This window comes from Egretta garzetta, unplaced genomic scaffold (genome assembly GCF_000687185.1).
Source record: "Egretta garzetta isolate BGI_Z169 unplaced genomic scaffold, ASM68718v1 scaffold259, whole genome shotgun sequence".
Lineage (NCBI taxonomy): Eukaryota > Metazoa > Chordata > Aves > Pelecaniformes > Ardeidae > Egretta > Egretta garzetta.
The window spans coordinates 3,667,849-3,687,896 of record NW_009260770.1 but is presented as its reverse complement, the minus strand read 5'-3'; the positions used below and the strand labels follow the sequence as shown (position 1 = coordinate 3,687,896).

Here is a 20,048-nt window from a genome sequence, read left to right as displayed (position 1 = left end):
TCTGGGAGTTATTTGACACCGTATTTTGATCTTCCATGGCATTTTCAAGTTTTGTTGCAAAATTGTCATTATCAACATCTGAAGACAGATCCTCTGTCCTGTTGTGCTCATCCTCTGTTGTGACAACTTCTGTAGTCCTAACTTGTTCACTGTTGAGTGCCAAAGCAAATGAACATTTAAAAACAAAAATATACTTGTTGCAAACAGATGCTCTTGAAAATTCACACACATGCTATCAGCTTGCTATTTATCAAACTAGATTTGCTTTCAGCATAGCAAAATAAATCATAGCAATCACGGAAAGACAGAGGTTGGAAAGGACCTCTAGAGGTTATCTGGGCCATCCCCCTACTCAAGCAGGGACACTCAAAAACAGTTGCCCAGGACCACATCCAGGCAGCTTTTGAGTATCTCCAAGGATGGAGACTCCACAGCCTCCCAGGGCAACCTGTGCCATCCTCACAGTAAAATAAAGTGTTTCCTGATGTTCAGAGGGAACCTCCTGCGTTTCAGGTTGTGCTCACTGCCTCTGGTCCTGGCAATGGGCACCACTGAAAAGAGCCTGGCTCCATCCTCCCTTCAGGTATTTGCACACATTGGTAAGATCCCCCTGAGCCTTCGCTTCTCCAGGCTGAGCAGTCCCAGCTCTCTCAGCCTCTCCTCATAGGAGAGATGATCTAGTCCCTTCATCATCTTCCTGGCCCTTCACTGGACTCTCTCCAGTATGTTCACTTGTAGTAGGGAGCCCAGAACAGGACCCAGCACTCCAGTTGCAGCCTCACCAGAGCTGAGCAGACAGAAAGGATCACCTCCCTTGACCTGCTGGCAGCACTCCTCCTACTGCAACCCAGAATACTGTTGGCCTTTACTGAAAGGGCACATCACTGGGTCCTGGTCAACCTGGTGCTCACCAGGACCCTTAGGGCTTTTTCTGCAAAGCCACTCTCCATCTGGTCAGACCCCAGCCTGTAGTGGTGCTTGGGGTTGTTCTTCCCCAGGTGCAGGACTTTGCACTTCTCCTTGTTGAACTTCAAGAGGTTCCTGCCAGCCCATTTCTCCAGCCTACTGAGGCCCCTCCAGATGGTAGCATGACCCTCTGGCACATCAGCCACTCCTCACAGTTTTGTGTCATCAGCTAACATGCTGAGGATACACTCTGCCCCATCATCCAGACCATTAACGATGATGTTAATTAAACAGGACCGGGCCCAATATGGACCCCTGAAGTACTCAGCCAATTGCTGATCAGTGCACTCTGGGCCCAGCCATTCAGCCAGCTGTCAATCCACCTCACTGTCTGCTTGTTCACCCCATACTTCATTGGCTTGTCTATGAGGATCTTATGGGAAAACACGTCAAAAGCCTTACTGAAAGCTAGGTAGACTATATCCACTGCTCTCCCTTGCCTATCAAGTCAGTCATTTCATCGCAGAAGGTATATCCTAAGCTATCCTAAGTTATTGAATAGTCATGTATTTTTAGTAAGTAAGATACTACCAGAATTTTCAGTTAAGTAAGATGATAAGTTCCAGATCTTTCCATTTATCAAGATAAATACTCAATTTATACAGGAAAGTTAATTTTCTTTATTTGCAGTTTGTATAGAAGAAAAACAAGGAGGAAACAATAATTTGTAGATTTAGAAAATTCTTTACCTGTTTTCCTGTGCAGAACCACAATCTTCTGGGTTTTTAACATCATCTTCTTTAAAGTACTGGCCACTGCTGGATGGATTAGCAAAAGTTGATATGAAAGGCCCCAGAGACTGAAAAGCAGCTTGGCGGACCTAGTGGAAAGGGTTCAAGGTGAGAAAAAAAAAAAAAAATTTCTGTATATAAAGCTTGCTGTCCTATAAAACATAAATGCTACTAGGAATTGGAAGGGTCATGAGCCTACTGAGAAAAGCAACATCAGAGGCTCTGCAAAGAGTCAGCCAGCTGAATACATAAAGTACTAAGTAAAAAAAAAAAAAAAATTAAGAAAAAGCATGATAAAAACAGTTAAAGCAGGGGTAACTAAGTTGACAGCCTCATTCCCCACAACCAAAGAAACCTTCTATTTAGGTACAAGAAGCAGCTAAATTTGAAAGCTCAGTTGAGAATTTTAACAACTTGAAAAATTATGTGCGGTGAACAGACATTTCACCACCATAAGTCTGACTGATAAGCTCTGCATTTCTTTCCCTTTCCTATTTCATTACATTTTCGTTTGCTCCTCCTATTCTCCCCTTCTCAACAATTACCTTATCTACCTCCATTATTATTTGATTAATTCTGCTGGGCTACAACTTGCATGACTTTCCAGGATGCAAGAGCTCATGCTCCTGTGCAAAAGATTTACTTTTGGCTCTCGGAAGTAGTCTGCTAATAACAAACTTAACAAGGTTTGAAGAGTAGGTCTTCAAGACAAAACAAAACAAAAAAAAAAAAAAAAAAAAAAACACCAACAAGAAAACACCACACACACAGAACCACACACAAACCAAAACCAAGCAAACCCGAAACCAACAACAAACACTACCACCTCACTCCCCTCCAAAAAAAGGAGGTGGTGGTAGGGAACCCGAAGAAATACCAGTAAGTCACATCTAGTTTTCCACTTTTGTTAATGATTTTCAGCAACGTTAAGTCACAGGCAATTCTGTAGCTAAGAAAAGCTATCCCCTGACACAGTTGTTCTTACATGCTGCAGAGAAAATGAGAGGGACTCTCTACACCCATTGACAAACTAAGACGTCTAAGAATAATTTTGCTTGAGGTGCTTGAAACAAGTTATGTTATCCACACCTATGCGGAGAAGTTCTATATAGAGTATCACAGTAAAATCCTTTAAATATGACAGCAATTCAAGAAATAAAAAGTAATTCTTACCCATCTTGAAGGATCACTAATCAAATTAATAAAAAGGGTTGACAGTTTTGTCCTCCGGACTTCCTGTGATGTTGCACAAGAAACTGCCATGAAGCATTCAGCACAGGCTTTCCTAACTCCCCACACATTATCAGAGCAGAGCTGGAAAAACCTCGGCAGCTGTTAGGAATATAGTGAGTGAGTTTGCAAGTCTTAACAGGCAGTACTTGTTTCAAAGCAAGCTCTTTTTTCACATTCATTTCCTTCATCTCTTCTCTGCCCTCATACTCAGATGCATTAGTTTAACATTTGCAAGACAAAGAACACACATTCATAGCACCACCCTTCTAATCAGTTGTTCTCATGTTACTTATGGATACAGATAAGAAAAACTCACCTGTCTGAAGAATAGCAAGAAAGTACTAACTTTCTAACCTGATTTATATCGGAGGAAAAAAAAAACCAAACACCCAACTCCAAAAATATCCCCAAGCCCAGAAAACCTATCATAAGACAAAAATCTCATCTCTATACCATTCTTTTAAAGTAGACAACAGTGACAGGAACAAAACCATAAAGAACACTGGTGCATTAATGTTTTAGTTATGAAAGAGTACTTCAGATTTTCCTAAGATTCTCACTGAAATGCAAAGGAAGCATATCTTCAGAAAGAAAGAAAACCTTTCTTTTCCACCTAAACGTCTCATTGCTAGATTTACCAATCTCTGTCACCACCTACCCTACAAAGCAGGACCTGAACGGCACAGAGGAATAGGGGAATAAGAGAAACACTGCATTTGGTGCAAGAGAAAAGAGTTTTCAACAGTGCAGTGGTTTTACTCATAAAACTGAAGCATTTTGAAGTTGCTCAGGTGCTCGGGTTTTTTGGACACAGTAACAGTAAGGATGAAACAGTGGACAGAGTGAAGGCAAGGCAGTCAAAGTTATGCAGGTCATCACACGGCTGCCCTTGCTTGCAACAGGCAGGTAAGATGCAAGTAATACAGCGAATGTTGCTACAGCTCTGTTCTCAATTACTGATACTTAATTGTACTTTCTGCAGTAAAGTTTTCTGGACTTTGCTTCCGATTAAAAAAAGCATTTATGTTACAAAATTAAGTTTTATCTAAAGCCATTCAGCTTCCCCCCCCTTTTTTTTCGACAATCCAAAAAGAGCAGAAAATAGCATTTTCTGTTATGGAAAGAGATCTCCAACCATCCAGGCACATGTTATTGCTTTCACATAAAATAATCACCACTTTTTCACCTATTTCATAGGCTAATTGCACCCTCTACAAAGTTTTAATCCAAGTTCATCACACGTATCATTAAGATGGCATTTGTGTGAGAGAAACCAATTTACATCCCCAATCAAGAAACATACAGGATGTAAATCTGCAAAACAATACTTCATTATCAAATGGATTGAATCACACAGTACCTAGGGAAAAATGCAGCAAAGACTATGAACATAAGAAATGCCCTGAGGGTCACACTAGGTGTACCTGTCCCAATACCACATCTGCAAAAGGCTGCAGAGTCTCTTGTTGAAGTCATAGCTGCATTTACACTCTCTCTGTGTAAGTCCCTTGCTAATTCACGGCACTGGCTCATCAACCTCCTCTGGCCCTCAACAAGCTCACTGTCCACATGCCCAAAAGGAGAAAGCTTGAAGAAGGATCCCAGAGACTGTCAAGGCTGATTTCTGCTCCCTTGTCATGTCTCCAAGCCTAGCAACATCCACCAGCTCCTTCAGCCCGCCAGGGGAATGGGGGGCACTGTTAAGGATCCTCTGCTCACTGCTCCATCCAGTTCCCTACTTTTCCATTTTGAACTGGTATCTCTTCCCTTTACTTCATTTGTTATTGCCCAAATTAACTTATTTTCTCTGCTTTTCTTTCTCTTTGACTCCTTCCCAGGAGGGTTGTGAGGCTTTGTTGGAGTCAGGAAAACTGACTTTAAAATATTAAATCAACAAACAGCAGCATTAAGTGATGCCATTTAAGGAGATCACATAAGCCTTGCCACTTCTAGCAGTCTATACTTCCCACGCTCCTCCTCTCTCTGCAATTTTTGATTGCATTTATGGACATTAGAAGACATATTCCTGCCTACTTCTCACTAAATGTATTTTTGAACTTGCAAATACTCTCTGCCTCCACAGCCCAAGGCATTTTCTTCAGTCTGGTTTAAACCCTTCTCCCAGCATTAGAATTGAGCACCCCTTAGCTCTAGACTGTGTGATTTGGCAAGTAAGAGTTCTGTATTCATAATAATTGTCTTCAAGGTTTTGTAAACATCAGTCATAACCTCATGTCAGCAAAACTAAAGAGTCACAGATTTTTTAGTGTCTCCTTACTACAGGAATGTAGCAGTTGTCTACTCATTTTAGCTGCCTTCTCTGCACCTTGCCTAACTCCACTACTGACTTGTATTAAAAAGAAAAATCCTTTAAGAAATGGCTTACCAACATTTCTTCAGTGGCTTGCTGCCCAACCACACTGCAGATATCTCCAAAATTGGCTGCACATACCTTGCAGACAAAGTCCAAGAAATAACCTTAAGACCACAGTTTTAACACAGCAAACAAAATCAAAGGCAAAACGTAAATAGCTTTAAAACCACAAAAATGTGTTTCAGTGCAAACACAGTATCAGCCACTTCCCCATTCCATCAGTTCCCATGGTTTAAAAAAAAAAAAAAAAAAAATTAAAATTGTCTTCTCCATTTCAAGCTTAATCGGCCTTTTTCATACATGAAAAAGTCACCCCAGAACTTAAGTGAAAGAGGATAAAATGCATTCAAAGTTCTGTCAAATCAAACATTACAAGCAGTTATCATGGAAAACAAGCAATGGCAGGGTGAAACCAAAACACAGCCTCAGCACCTGAATACCATGATGGAGTACTGGTTTATTTCATCTTGGTGAACATCTTTAATTCCACCTATGCACAGAAATATGAGCTCAGGTGGCTGATGCTGTATCAGTTACAGCTGGTTCACATTTTCATGGCTACCTACGCAATCATAAGGACAATCAGATTCTTTTTGTTTCTGACAAGGGTAGGGACTCTGGAAAAAACTCGGTGCCAAATATAAAATCTGTGGAAATGCGAGCTACAAAAGAAACCTCACAGGTTTCACTTATACGTGTCACAGATGAGATCTAGCAGGGAAGAGTCATTTAGACAAATGCAAATCCCAAGTTGATGACACTCCCTTCACAGATAATCCAGATCAGATGCTGATAATTCATACCTTGCGAACATGAAACATTCTGCAGTCACAGCACATCTCGCAAAACCTAGGAAGAACAAGTCTTTCCGTGATGTCCTTTCCCACCATGGAGGCCATTTTGCACATTATCTAATGGCAAGACAGACACTAATCAGGGATGCTTGCAAAACACAGAATTTCATGTCAGTTAAGCACAGGCTTTTCTACATTTACTTTTCATTCCAATGCACATAACTTCATTGAAAATTGTAAAAAATATTGAAAAAAATCCATACTTTGAATTTAAAAAGTTTGGCCACTTCTGCAAAAAGCAATTTATTTTTTCTCCTTGCCCTCCCCCTGTCATGACGTAACACAGCTGTAGAAGACATCAGTCTTTCACTAAACTAAATGAAATTCCTAACTAATGGAGATAACTAAACTCTCAGATATTGCTCTTATACCTTACCAAACAGACTTACAAAAATAAGTACAAGATTCTTTCACTATTCCAATACTTAATGAATATATATTTACAATTATCAGAAAATTGACAATTAATATGCTTAAGCGACTTCTACAACTTCTGCATGATCTAAAAATTAAAACACTCCATATTGCAACTCCCTAACGTAGTTACTGAGAAAGCATATCCTACCAAAGAAAGTAACAGCTTTTTCCTCTAACTGTTCTTTCATTCTTAGTTTTCCTACAACTTTTAAAAATAGAAGGTAATCTAAAAGGATTTGATCTTTAACTATAATAAGAAATTGTTAGTTTTCTAGCCTCTAGGGGCTTGATGAGTTACAGAAACCTTTCACAAGTTCCACTATCTTCAAAACAATGATTTTGGATAAAACAGTTCTGCTTTAGATTTAAGTCCCTTATGCATTTGGAAGCTTTTTCAAGAAAGTACAAGAAACTTGGTGCCAAATAAAATAATGCTCAGACTGCTTAATGTTTAGGAGTCCAGCCACACTGTTAAAGTAAAATATTAATGAGGTCTCTCTCAACCAAAAAGAATTTTAAAAAAGTCACCCAGCAAACAGCATCAATGTAAATTGAATAAATAAATAAATAAATAAATGATCAAGGGAACCAAAAGGAGTAATGGCAGGAGATGTACGTCCTTAATAAATTAACTTACTAACTTGCTTACTATTTTAATTCAACACACAATAATTTTGAATTAAGGTTGTGTCTAATGCAAAAAAACCCCCAGCAACCAACCATGAGTTAAATCACCTCAGATGCTTATTATTTCATCCAATAAAACAAAACAAAATCAATAAAGAGAATAGACATACAGCAAAGACCAACAGAATTCAAGTGTTAAAGATTTTCCACTGATGGAAGTTTTCCACATGCGCAATTTAAACTTCCATAAAACAAACCAACCTGAAAAAAACTAAAAAGCCAACCATAGCAGATGCTTTAGGAGTTGATAAAATTAATCCCCTGTGCTGTCTTGTCCAGCTGGGTTTTTCTTTACAGCACATACAAGCTATTGAGCTTAAATCTAACCTTGAGTGTAACACCACATGAAAGAAATTACAGATTAGTCATAGATAACAATATAATTTTTTCTATTATTATTTTATCATTTTTTAATACCACATGGATGTGCATCTTGGAAACACACTACCACCACTGCAACATCAAGCATTCAAACAAGCTTTATACCGCATGATTTGGTATTGCTGTTACTTACAGCAACGGCTTCTGTCTTCACATCGTCATTGCTGTCTGGAGCTGTCAGATCTATCAGAACAGGGCATACTTTGGTCTCCACATCATATCTCTCTATGAGTTCTTGCTCCAACAGAACTAACAATGCTGCCTGGCTTGTTTTTCTTACCTATCATAAAAAGACAAAAACTGAACCAATGAATTCAAGCATATTTTTGTGTGTCCTGTGTTTTGGAAGCTGTACCTATATACTGCCACACACCTATAACAATTGCACTCAGCAAGAGGACAAGTGCTCCAATACACTTTTGCAAACACTTCATGTTTGAAATGAATTATGTTTGAACCCAAGAACACCTGCACACTGTAAACTAAGGCAATGCTATTATAAAAGTGTCCACCTACATACTTCCCAAAACACAGGACAGCAATGTCAAAAGAATTAGTCATTGTAAAGCTCATGCAAGAAAAGCAGCACAACTAATTGGCAGTAAGAAAGTTCTAAGGAATATGAATTTTATTAAACAAATCCTCTTCTTCAGAGATTAACCAGTTTGGCTGACAATGAAAAACTGCATTTATTTTAAACGTATTTTAAATTCCGAGAGACAATTTTGCTTTAAAAAAAAAAAGACCATACAAAAATCAGATAACCACTAATAATTGACTTCATATGTGGCTAACCCCTACATCTCAAAAAGTAAGTTCATCAGAAGAGAAAACATTACATAAAACAAGAGACCATATACTGCAATGCAGCAATTTTGAAAACACCTTCAAGCTTTGTTTCAGAGCAAACCAGCCAAATGAACTATGGGAGTATCAACAGAGATTAAGATGATGAACAGAACCACTGATCTGCTAGGAAGAAAATATCAAGCACGAGTATGGTTGTTGTATCATACATGAATTAGCAAACAAACTATTAAGAACAACAGATTTTGGTACCTATTTGTAATTATGGAAAATCTGGAAAAGGCAAGAAAAAAGTGTCAAAGGCCTAAAATACTTAAAATAATGTAACACCCAGGATTAGTTTAGTCTGAAATGACATGGAGAAGCGTAGAGAAAGCTTTAGACAAGCTAACTCGTACATGCAGAGAAACAAACCACACAAGTTCAATCCAAAAGCTTTATTGGATCGATATACAAATTACTGGTTATGAAGGTTCATAATGGTGTTAAAAAAATTAATTATACCAAGGCATCAATTGTTCATAACTACTGTTCCTTTTTGCCAGAATTTAAATTATATAAGCTTATTAAAATGACTGTTTTATTTTGTCCATAAGAATACAACACCAGATAAAAGGCTCCAAATCAGAACAGATCATGTTAGATGAAAAAAACCTGGAAATTTTCTTTGAAGTTCAGCAACATGTATTTCACATCATTCAAAACCTTTTTACCCCAAAACATTACACACTTGTATAATGTTAAATTATTTAAATTTAAAAACCTCACACCAGGTATGTTCAACTAGCTAATAAACTACTTGTAAAAGACACTTACCTGGTTATTCTGGTCTGCAAGGTATCGTACCACAATAGGCAGTAAGTATTTGGAAAAAGCATATGGGATTGAAGGTCTGTTTTCTTGACAGAACATAGCAATATGAGGCACCTGTTCCATCAGTTCTGCCCGTACTGTTGGCTCTGTCAGGGTCAAAATAAAACCAAACAAGGCACAATAAATGTTTACAAGCATGCTGCCAGAATAAGTTTTTTACAGTCTTGTACATACAAACTACATTCTCAAGTGTTCATGTCAGCATGTTTATGTCAAGCTTCATTTTGACAAGCACCACCTTTTTGCAAAACCAGGTACCACTACACTCTGTACTGCTAAACTACTAAAAATACAGGTCCCACATTCTCTGTAAAAAAAACAAGAGGAGGTTTAAGAGAGCAAGCCACCAAACATTATGAGTATCAGAATCTGTCTGAACTCCCTATGAGCATCACCTACTTCCAAGAAATTGGCTAAGCAGAAAGTCAACGCAACAGTGATACCACTATGAGAAACAAACTGAGAATTTCTCCTGGCCACAGCCTCCTATGCAGGAATGATCCTACTGAGCAGGACAAGCAGCCACAACCACTGATGCTCCTCTTCATTTGTTACTTTTTAAGGCTACTGATACTTTCGTCAAATGGAAAAGGTCCTGCATCTTTCCAGTTACTTCTGTTAAACCTTTCCGGTATGTTTTTCATCAAAAGTTGGTAGCTATTTAGAAAAAATATTTAATTCACTTCTTAATTCAGAAAACAGTGCACTTCTTGAATGAAACCTAATCCTGCAGAACATGCACATTTGGGGGATGAGAAGAGAAACAAGAAATATAAACGTGGATGAAATTCCAGCTAGTAAAAAAACACAGCTTCACTTTAAAAAGTAGATCATTATCACATGCCTGATAGTCCACTGGTCCACAGGGGGGGGGGGGGGAGGGAAATAAATCAGACCTAAATACCAAGTATTTCTGTCCTTTCAGAATTTGCCAACATTTGTAGTTACTATAAGAGAACTGATTATCTGTAAAAACACATAAGAAAAACTCATCAATTACTCTCAAGTTACAGTAATTTGATTTACAATATTTTAAATAAGATTTATTCTGTTCACAGGATACACACGCCTTACTAAATGTTTACATATGTATTGTTCAGGTAAAACTTAATGGTATGACTAGAACCATCTTCCTTGAAATATTTGGAATTAACATGATGGATTAAAAATACAACCTTTTGCTAGATAGATGCATGTAACTTGCATTTGTATTTAACATGGCCAATGCATGCAGCATTTGGCTTTCTTGAACACTGGTTAAAAGTGACAACTTAGGCCTGAATAAAACAAAAAAAATGATAAAGCAAGTACCATGCTGTGTGCAGTCTCTTCTTCACTGAGGACAATGAGAACAGAACAGATCATAGCACACAAAGTAATCAAACGCCTATGGGCTCCACTCCTTTGGCTACAGACTTAAATTACTTTTCCTATAGAAAAACATACCAAAATGCTCTGTAAAGTTTATGAATTGCTGACAAAGTTTAAAAATACAAAATGAAATCCCAGATAAACCAATATTGAGTAAGTCTTCTGTTCACAACAAAGAAAAAAAGTCTTCCAATCTACTCTGTTTCTCTTCCCAGAACATTAACAGGAATACACAGGACAAAAGCCTTTTTAAACTTCAGGTGTTCTGAAACATGCACAGGTTGAACTCCATAAGCATTACACACATCCTGAAGTTTGTACTGAAGAAGTCAGATCATGAAGAAGACTACTCAAACTATGTCCACATTTTAGCAGACTTGAATTAATGAAAATTAACAGATAACAAAAGGCTAAATTCTAGTTTGGTGAACACTGTTTGTAGCACTAAACATGACAGTTGACCAAGATAAGCACCTGTAAATAGGGCAAACGTCATAGTTAATGAGATCATTAAATCTGAAAGCTAAATTCTACATGTCATATTAATGTGAAGAAAGGAACTACTACTACTTGCAGTTTTCCTAACAAACGTAGTCAGAGAATAAAAAGTTACCATTTTCAGTCCAAATTTCTAATTTCAGTCTAACTTTTTAGTGGGAGCTTGCAGCACCTCCTACTGTTAAAGTTGCTGGGTACTTCCTATCATAGTAACTCATCTTTCCCTTCCGTATAAAAATTTGCCAGAGCACTCCTTAGAACACAAGATAGCATAAGCTGCAAGTCTTCATTAGGATGAGGTTTTCTCAGGGAAAACAAAAAAACCCAACCAAACAAACAAAAAAATTAACCAATGTATATCAGCTGTTTTCAAGACTAAAGCTGATGAAACCATTTATTTTCTTCCTACATTGAATTCTCTTATCTTCACTTTCAAGACGAGGGGCTTGAAATACGCCAGCAAAAGGAGTCCTTCTATATCTCAACATGTTTTTGCCATCTATGTGAAAACCTGCCCAAACATGGTTGAGCTAAGAGGCCTTGAAAACATCCCCCCCTTTGCACCTGCCCAGTAGCTGACAGAGAGCACAACAATTACAAATTGAAGAGTCCTTCCCTGCTGAGCACGTTTTGAGATGGAGCAAGCCATCATCACTGCAGACAGGCTGTACACAGCCCCTATCCCAATACCAACTCTTTTGAAAAGGCTGCTGATGGGAAACAGAGCAGAATGAGGAACCACCAGGCTGGGTAAGGAGGGATGGAGGGCTGAGAGGTGAGTGACAAGGAAGTAAAACTAGAGTCTAAAGGGAGACTGAAAATTGCTGGACAAGAAACTGGAACCAGGGCCCAATGCCAGTGCAGGAGGGACTTGGTCCTACCTTTCCCATAAGGCTGCTATTTCAAAACATGTCCAGGACATGATCTAAGGGTACAAGAGGCTAGTGTCATAACACTTACCACTAGGATCTCATTCTCACTTCTTAGGACCCCTGCCTCATTCATTGCAGCAGACAGAAGATGACTGATGTGGGGAGGGCAAGAGAGAAGGGGGAGAGAGGAAGAGAAATTTGTCTGAGGCTGCATGTTTGGCAGCAGTGCTTTATAAATGGTTTCCAAACTTGCTTCAGGCAGTTCCCACCCTCCCCAACCCAAAACTTGCTGCTGGCCTTTCCATTATGCCAATGCAACTGTTCATGCAGACAGACTATGAACCATATCAAAGAACTGATCTGCCTGACACAGCTTTTGCCCCACCACAGCCACCTGATTAAACAGCAGGAACTGGCATTTAGTCTGGTACTTGGTCTCCCTGTGCAATCATACATTTCCCTCAAGTAGGAGAACTATCTGATGATGGAAGCAAGGAAGTGATGGCAAGAGGGCACGGGAGCTGCTTACTGTGACATTACCTTCAAAACAGAATGAAAGAAGTAAAATGCTGAGAAACCTGATTTCTTCCTTCGCCTAGCATGAAGCTGTGCAAAACATTCAAGCTAAACTCTTCACAAGAGTAATTGCACACTATTAATTTGATCGCAGTCTGAACTCCGTGTCTTCGCTGCTAAAGAAATACCATCACTGCAATCAAAGCCAACAAGAGCTCTGCATTAAGCATGTCATGAGCTACGTATAAAACTTTGGACACCAGGCACTCAAAATGGGCAGGCTGTTGGTACCTCTGAGTTTGCCCACCCACTGGTAAAGTAATGGCAATACTCCCTTTCCCCAAATTGGCTGGGTTTGCTGTGAAATTGAATTAATAAGTTTATTTATGAAGCACTCTAGTAAGCAAACAATGAGTACCAAAAACATAAGACCCTTTTTTCTTCAGAACAGGGTTCATCTGTTACGCAGCACTTCAGAGTGGCCACACCGCCTGACAATACTGAAGAGCTGCTATCAAGTGAGACCCCTTCTTCCTGAGCTACTAAGCTCTGGCTTTGTGGGGATCACACAGATGAGATGCAATTAAAGATTTGAAAAATTCATGCCCAGGAATTAAGTAGAACTGTAAAGTCACCTTAGTTCTTGCATTCCCTAACTTCCAAGTACATGGCTCTGCAATCTTAGTAAGGTCAATTCAAGCCAACAAACAAACCAGCACTGTGTATATAATTGGCTATGTAATACAACACTGTAACTCACTATCAAAAAGGCATTTGTGCCATTCTGGGGAATTACTACTGCTATGCAAGAACCTGAACCTTAAGCTTACCAATTTAGATAAGAGCTCAGTTATTCTGCTGAAGCATATGTTCCAGCATAATCTGAATAGAGCTTAATCTTGTAGTCTAATGGGGTTATAGTAGAGGGGTTTTTTGTGTTATGTTTCCTAAAGACCCAAGCAACAATGCCAAAAATTTCCACTTAAGATACAGCACTTCCTCATTCCCTTCATCCATTCCTCATCTTTGCCTTTAGCTTAGATGAGTGACAGCTCCAAATACAGATTCCAGCAAGCTTCAATACATGACAGCATCTGCCATTTCAGTTTAAACTTTTCTGTTGCTTATAACCAAATTTATGGTTTGGTCATCAACACAGTGAACAGAGCATGGCAATATCCATTAAAACTGCAGCTTCTTAAAGCATAAGCTCATCCAGCTGGGGAATACATCTGTATTATATATATTTTTGCACTGTACAATACAGTCAGGACCAGGCTTTCACATAGTATAAACAAAATCTGGGTGGAGAATTTTGCTTCACATCAGGACTGAAAGTTTCTATTTTAGGCACTGTGTACAATGAGGTTCTCCATAACATTTGCTTGGAACAGTATTTTTCCGTTTGGCAGAGGAAGTATTTTTAAATGCTGCTCTTTTCAAACTATCTCCTGAAGGTACAAGTCTATGCCTTAAAGTAGCCGACTACTAGAAAAAAAGCTACAACTTGTCAAAACAAAGAAAATTTAAAAGAAATATTAATATAAAGAAAATCGTATCCTGGAAGCAAACTCATATTTGTTTTTCTCATTCATTAGTACTTTATTTCATTCTATCAGGTCTTGTGTATTCTCTAGACACAGAATTATACTGCACTGAGTTTTAGAAATAAAGCAAAACTAAAAGAATGACAGAAGAAAGTGAAAAATCACTTCCATTTCTTCTGCTTGTGAAGTAACTTTGAAAAGAAGTTGCCAGAATAAAAATAACACAGTTCTACTTCTCTCGATTTCCAGACCACATGAAACATTCTCTAGAACCTGGGCAGACTTTGACGTGCACACACCAATCTTAAGTTTTAGCTGTTTCACAGATCACCATTTAAATCAACATCCCAAGCTGACTCCAAAATCACCGAAGTAATTAACTGTTCCCTCCCCAGCCATGAAAAAAACATTGACATTCCCCCTAGAATTTGACACCATCTCTCATGTAAGCAAAGTGCCAACATACTCATCTAGCTACTCCTAGCACATACACTTAGCTTTCCCATATAAATGTGTAATGTTTAATTCAGCCCTGCTAAGGCTTCAGTGCACTCTGTATTCCACTTCAGCTATGAGGAAGTAAGGCACCACTGTTAGCTGTATACTGGAAATTAGAAAGGGATTATTGCAGAGCTGCACAGTATAATACCAACTAATTGCTCCAGAACAGCTATTTGTAAATGAAGCCATTATTCCAGAGTCAGCTCACAACTAGATTTACTTCACAATAGCATACTCTGCAACAACGTACAGTATTTAGAAGAAATTCTGCAAAGCTTTCATTATCCCAAAATAACCATTCTGGAATTCAAGCAGAAGTCAATTTCCCCTACATTTGTGAGGGGCTGTAAGTTTTTCGTGTTGTAAAAGTGTGCATATGTGAACAACTACTGGTGATGTTAGCACCACTTTAGCTAACAATTTTGACGAGTGTTTTAATATTATTAATATTCAGATGTACTTAAAACTTGTTCTTATTAAGGGTTGCAAGTAAGAAGTAAATGTGTAAGCTATGCAGTTACACTTTCATTCTTTTAAAAAAAAAACATTTTGGTGAAAGGCAAATGAAAATACTGATTTATATGTGCTAGAGAGAAACAAGCAGCACAGAAAACGACTCCATGCCCTTCCCCCTGTGTAGATCCCCATTTCTGTATTCAGCCTGAATATAGGGTCCACAGGCATATTAAGATGCCAGTCTGCCAACAGCATGGCAATAATACTAGATTTGTACACATGTCTATTCTCAAACTGAACACCATTTGCATGATCAAAGTTTAAATAAATTCTGCAGTTTATCAACTCAAATTTTATCTATCCCCTTCTTTACCAAATATAACTTTCCCTTCCCCTCTTTTTTCCTTCTAGTGTTATCCATATTTTCCCTTTCTATTTCTCTCATTTCCCATTTCATCTGTCCCTCCAACTTTCCTACCTTTTTTGAAAACAGAAGAAAATCTAGACAAGTGAGAACACCCTGTAACTAGAGCCTGTCCCTTTTAGTTTATGAGTCCATCAGAAAGACTGATTCATCCGCTGCTTCAGGAGTCAGGTTCTTTTCTCTTACTAACCAGAAATGGACTTCATTACTGACTGGCAGAGCGAGGACTGAAATACAGACTAATGAGAGAGGGTAAAGCTACCATTAGTCATCCATCAGATGCATGGAGAGAGAAAAAGAGGATCACATCAAGCTAAGGAAAAAGTTCTTAGTGTAAGGAGATGGAAGAAAAGGTATGTGAAAATCCAGAAACATGAAAATGCAGGAGGGGAGGAAAAAAACAGCTGGAGCTACTGGGAAAGGCAAATATTAGCATTCCCATTAATATTGCTTACGTATGAAGATTTTGTTAAATGAAATGCTGTAGTATGTGCTATTTGACAGGTATTGTTGACATCTCTCAGTATATCAACAGCAGTGATTGAAATGGTCTTACCGACATAGGTTAAGCACACTATTACGTAATTAAGGTTATGAGGCCATCCACATTAAGCCTGATTACACAGCTTCAAAACTTAATGACCAATTAGTCTAATGATTGTTTTTTTAAAATCAGTTTGTTTTGCAAACTCCATTCACAACTGATTCTGTGCAGGAAATAGACTCCTTTTCATTTAGAAGAAAAAAAAAAATCTAGGTAGTTATATTCAAGAAAATAAGTACCAGCCTCCAGGAAGTCACTTTCCCCATTATTTCTTTAGAAAGATACCTATATGCATCTACTTCATAGTACACTAAAATAGCACATATATTTTTAGAAATTAAGATACAGACTCTTCCTCTAAAAGAACCCTCAGAAAATAAGATTTAAAGCTCCTAGCACCCAGTTTTGCAAGCATACTGAGCAAAATGCCAATAATGCAATAATTCTGGCTGAGGCTAACTTTCAAAGCCAGTTAATTATACTTGTGCGCACAATGATGAAGCCTTATATCAGATAAGCCATTCACAAGCTGGTACCAAAAACATTTGAATAATACTAAATTTACTCAAGTGAAAGAGACAGACATAAGGGCCTTGTTCACGCTCACATAAGTCTGCAGCTAATCTACATTTAAGAATGAAGAAGGCCCAGCTGTTTTAACACAAAGATAAGCACTTTATCACTAACAAGGGTTTATGGGGGATAAATTAACATTTGCCAAGCACTGAGCTTCTATGCCAAGCTGCTTCTTGGCTTCTGTAGGTTCAAAGACACCACAAAAACATGTAAGTAGGAAGCTATGGCCAATATCCCTAAAGAAACAGAGAAATTATGAAGTGATTAAACAGCAGATTCAAAAGCAATACAAGGTAGCACCTTTCTCACCACAGCTGTAACTATTATAGGGAACTCACTACTGAAGACAGTAGGGAAGTATAGAGTTCCAAGGGACTGAAGAATACCCAAACCCCACAGCAAAGTCACAGACTTAGCAGTAACACCCAACTAGCACAATGAAGACAAACACTGAAGAAAATAAGTTTCTTTGGCAAGTAAGGGGGTTGGAGGCAAACGATTATTCCCCAACTGCCACTGATGGGTTTCCTCCACTGGAACACCTATTCTGTGCTGCCATTTACATACAGCAGGACACAGTACCAGGACACAGCAATTCCTGTGTTCTGCCAGCACCAGGAGCAGCTCATTTCCATTATCACATGAAGTGGCTATTTTTTCCCCACTAGAAACATACTAGTGCTCTTAAGGCTGCAAACCCACATGTAACCTGGAATTAATTCATTAGAAAGAGTCCAAATTACCCTGTCAGGAGAAGACCCACTTGATATCATTAGTATGTGCAGTTACACAATGACAGTCAGAACTCTCCTTCACAAAATACATTTCACTACAACTTGCTGCCTGCCCACCTGCAACCTGCACACTGGCTGTTGGCAGACAGACGTTACAACATCACTTAGCATTCTTTAGCAACACTCAATTCTTCCCTCCCAAAGAAACTTCCATAAATTAGTGGTTTTAATACGACATTACTCAAAGAGTCCAAATGAAATCCCACCAAAAGCTATTTCTTTGAGAATTTTTTGTGAATTGTTTTTTAAAAATAGTTTTAGAGCTGATACTTGGTTTTGCCATGATGCCTCAAAAAATTTATGTCATGGCTAACCAGTTGGTGTATCAAGATCTATGTCAATCATACCAAACCACAGCCTCATGATTTTTTTGTGCCTTCTATTCTACAATCATATATTTGGACCCAGATATTTTTCTAGTGAAGATTAATTTTTATTTCACATTAATGCAGTGTTTAGCATAACAAGAGATGGCATTTAGCTTCTTAACTGTTATCACAGTGCATGATGAATAAAAATAATTATTGTTTTGAAAGTCTCTTGCTCTCAAACACAGAAATGGCTGTCTCATTGTAGCCCCAGTTTAGTTAAAAAAAAAAGCCCCCCTCCTCAACCCCCACAAAACCCCAGACAAATAAACAAAAAAAAAAATAAAACCCCAAACAAACCAAAGTCCCAAAAAACCCTGAACATGTTTCTTTTTCAAGCAAAGAGCATGTCTGAAAAACATCAGCCCACCTACAGGACTTCTGAAATTGCAAGGTATTAACAGGACAGAGGACTGCTTAGGCACCTTTAGGACCTTTGGTATTTCTAGTGCACTGCTGTAGCTGTATTTCTGCTAACAGCAGCAGCAGCACAAAGATGTTGTGTAGCCCAGGTGTGTTCTTCAATTCAAACCTCATTATACCAACTACTGCCAAAAAAAAAAAAAGTACCTCACTTTCTGTGACTTGATTCAACAACAGAAGATAAATACCTCCAAGTGTTAAAAAACAGGCATAAGACTAGTGAGTATCACCTATTAGAAATGAGAAGACCTGTACATAGTTTAGTGTAACTTGCCAACAGTTTGTTATTATTTTTATTTATTTATGCATTTAAACATGAAGGCTTGACTCCAGGATGGCTCTAACCATACAGATGCCTGGCTCTAACCAAGCAAGTCAAAATGCACAGATACTTTTATAATGTTTTCTTATTCCAAATTCAGCTACTTTTTGGTTTTAAAGAACAAGTTGGAAAAAATATCATAAATGGAAAAAAGCATCAGATAAGAGAAAAATGAAAAACAAGTCTAGTAATATCAACTTTAACAAAAAAAAAAAACACACAGAACACAAACCCCAAACAAAAAACTAACAAAAACCACTGTGCTGAAGTTTGAATAATAGTCAAGCACATATATTAAGAAGATAAAAAGCAGATCTAGTTCCCTAATGAATTTTCACATGGTTTAAGACACAAGGATATTCTAATAACTTGTCTTACAGAAACAGGCTAAGTCCAATCCTGCACCTGCTTGAGGCACAAAAATCACAGTGAAGTCTGCAGAAATTTAATTTGTGGGGCAGCTGCAGAATCCAGTGCTACTAGTTTGGCAGATCTGAGACAACTTCTGCAACGCAGGAAAAGCCTGAAATGCTGCTTTCACTGACACTGAGAAAATATCAACCCTGACTAAAAATGTACTCCACCCTTGTTAAAGGAAACAAATTGATTTGAGCTCAACTCTTGGCTTCCATTACGTTGCTACCTAAACAAACTTCAATTTGACACACCTAGCTGGTCACCAATGAAAAGCCTAAGGCTACATACAAAGTTGCTGCACAAGACCATTTTCCCCTGGACACGTCTGTCCTATTTTCCAAACTTGAAATGAAGCTTCAGAAAGTTTTTGATGCTCAAAAATGTTAACATGACAACACAAACAAGCACTGTATATACAGATTTCAGAAGCAGAGCTTTGCTAGGAAAGCACTCTAGAAACAGTAGCATGCCACTGTTCTCAATTAAAGGCACATTTAATCTTAAACGAATAGTGACTTTTTTTCCTTGGAGAGGTACTCAATACAATTATGTAATGCTTACAACAGGCTATTTTTCCTGGCTAAACAAGGACATTCCCTCAGAAAAATGAAGACAGTAACGACAGAATAACACAAGTTAGTAGAATACCTTTTTACCCTTGGAAAGCATTATGTTCTGCAATTCCAGAAGAAGGGAGAAAAACTAACAGACATTAAACAGAAGACTATTTTCTTCTCATACAAGATTTAATACAAGTTTCTCTCCATAACACTCCTACAGAGAGAAAAGAATGAACTTCAGATCTTCTCTGATGTTTTGCCACTAAAGCCTTCCTTCTTCCTTCTGGTACTTCAACTGTATCAGCTATGTTGAAGTCAAGCCCTTAAATCTTTCTAGAGCATCTTCAACCTGGAATTTTGTTGCGGCTCTGTCCGCATCACTTTTCCCTTCATCCAATCCCCCACTGCTTTTTAAGCACTACTTTTCCTTCACATTTGTTTTTCATTATTCCCCTGCTTTTGCCTTTTATTCTAAACACCCAGCAGTGTCAATATATTCATGAGCAAAAGCCCCTCCACATCTACAGAGCCCTCCT

The 20,048-nt window shown here is 38.3% G+C and overlaps 1 protein-coding gene across 1 annotated transcript in view; it reads right to left on the bottom strand.

Annotated features, from left to right (window-relative positions):
• The window catches only part of PPP4R1 (protein phosphatase 4 regulatory subunit 1), a 69,298-nt gene that overhangs the window by 22,250 nt on the left and 27,000 nt on the right, over positions 1-20,048 (bottom strand). The window contains 8 exon segments of the mRNA XM_035901631.1: position 1; positions 3-149; positions 1,656-1,786; positions 2,871-3,029; positions 5,317-5,382; positions 6,108-6,215; positions 7,777-7,923; positions 9,267-9,409. The exon segment at position 1 is cut by the window's left edge and continues 361 nt beyond it. Coding sequence (XP_035757524.1) covers position 1; positions 3-149; positions 1,656-1,786; positions 2,871-3,029; positions 5,317-5,382; positions 6,108-6,215; positions 7,777-7,923; positions 9,267-9,409 — 902 coding nt within the window.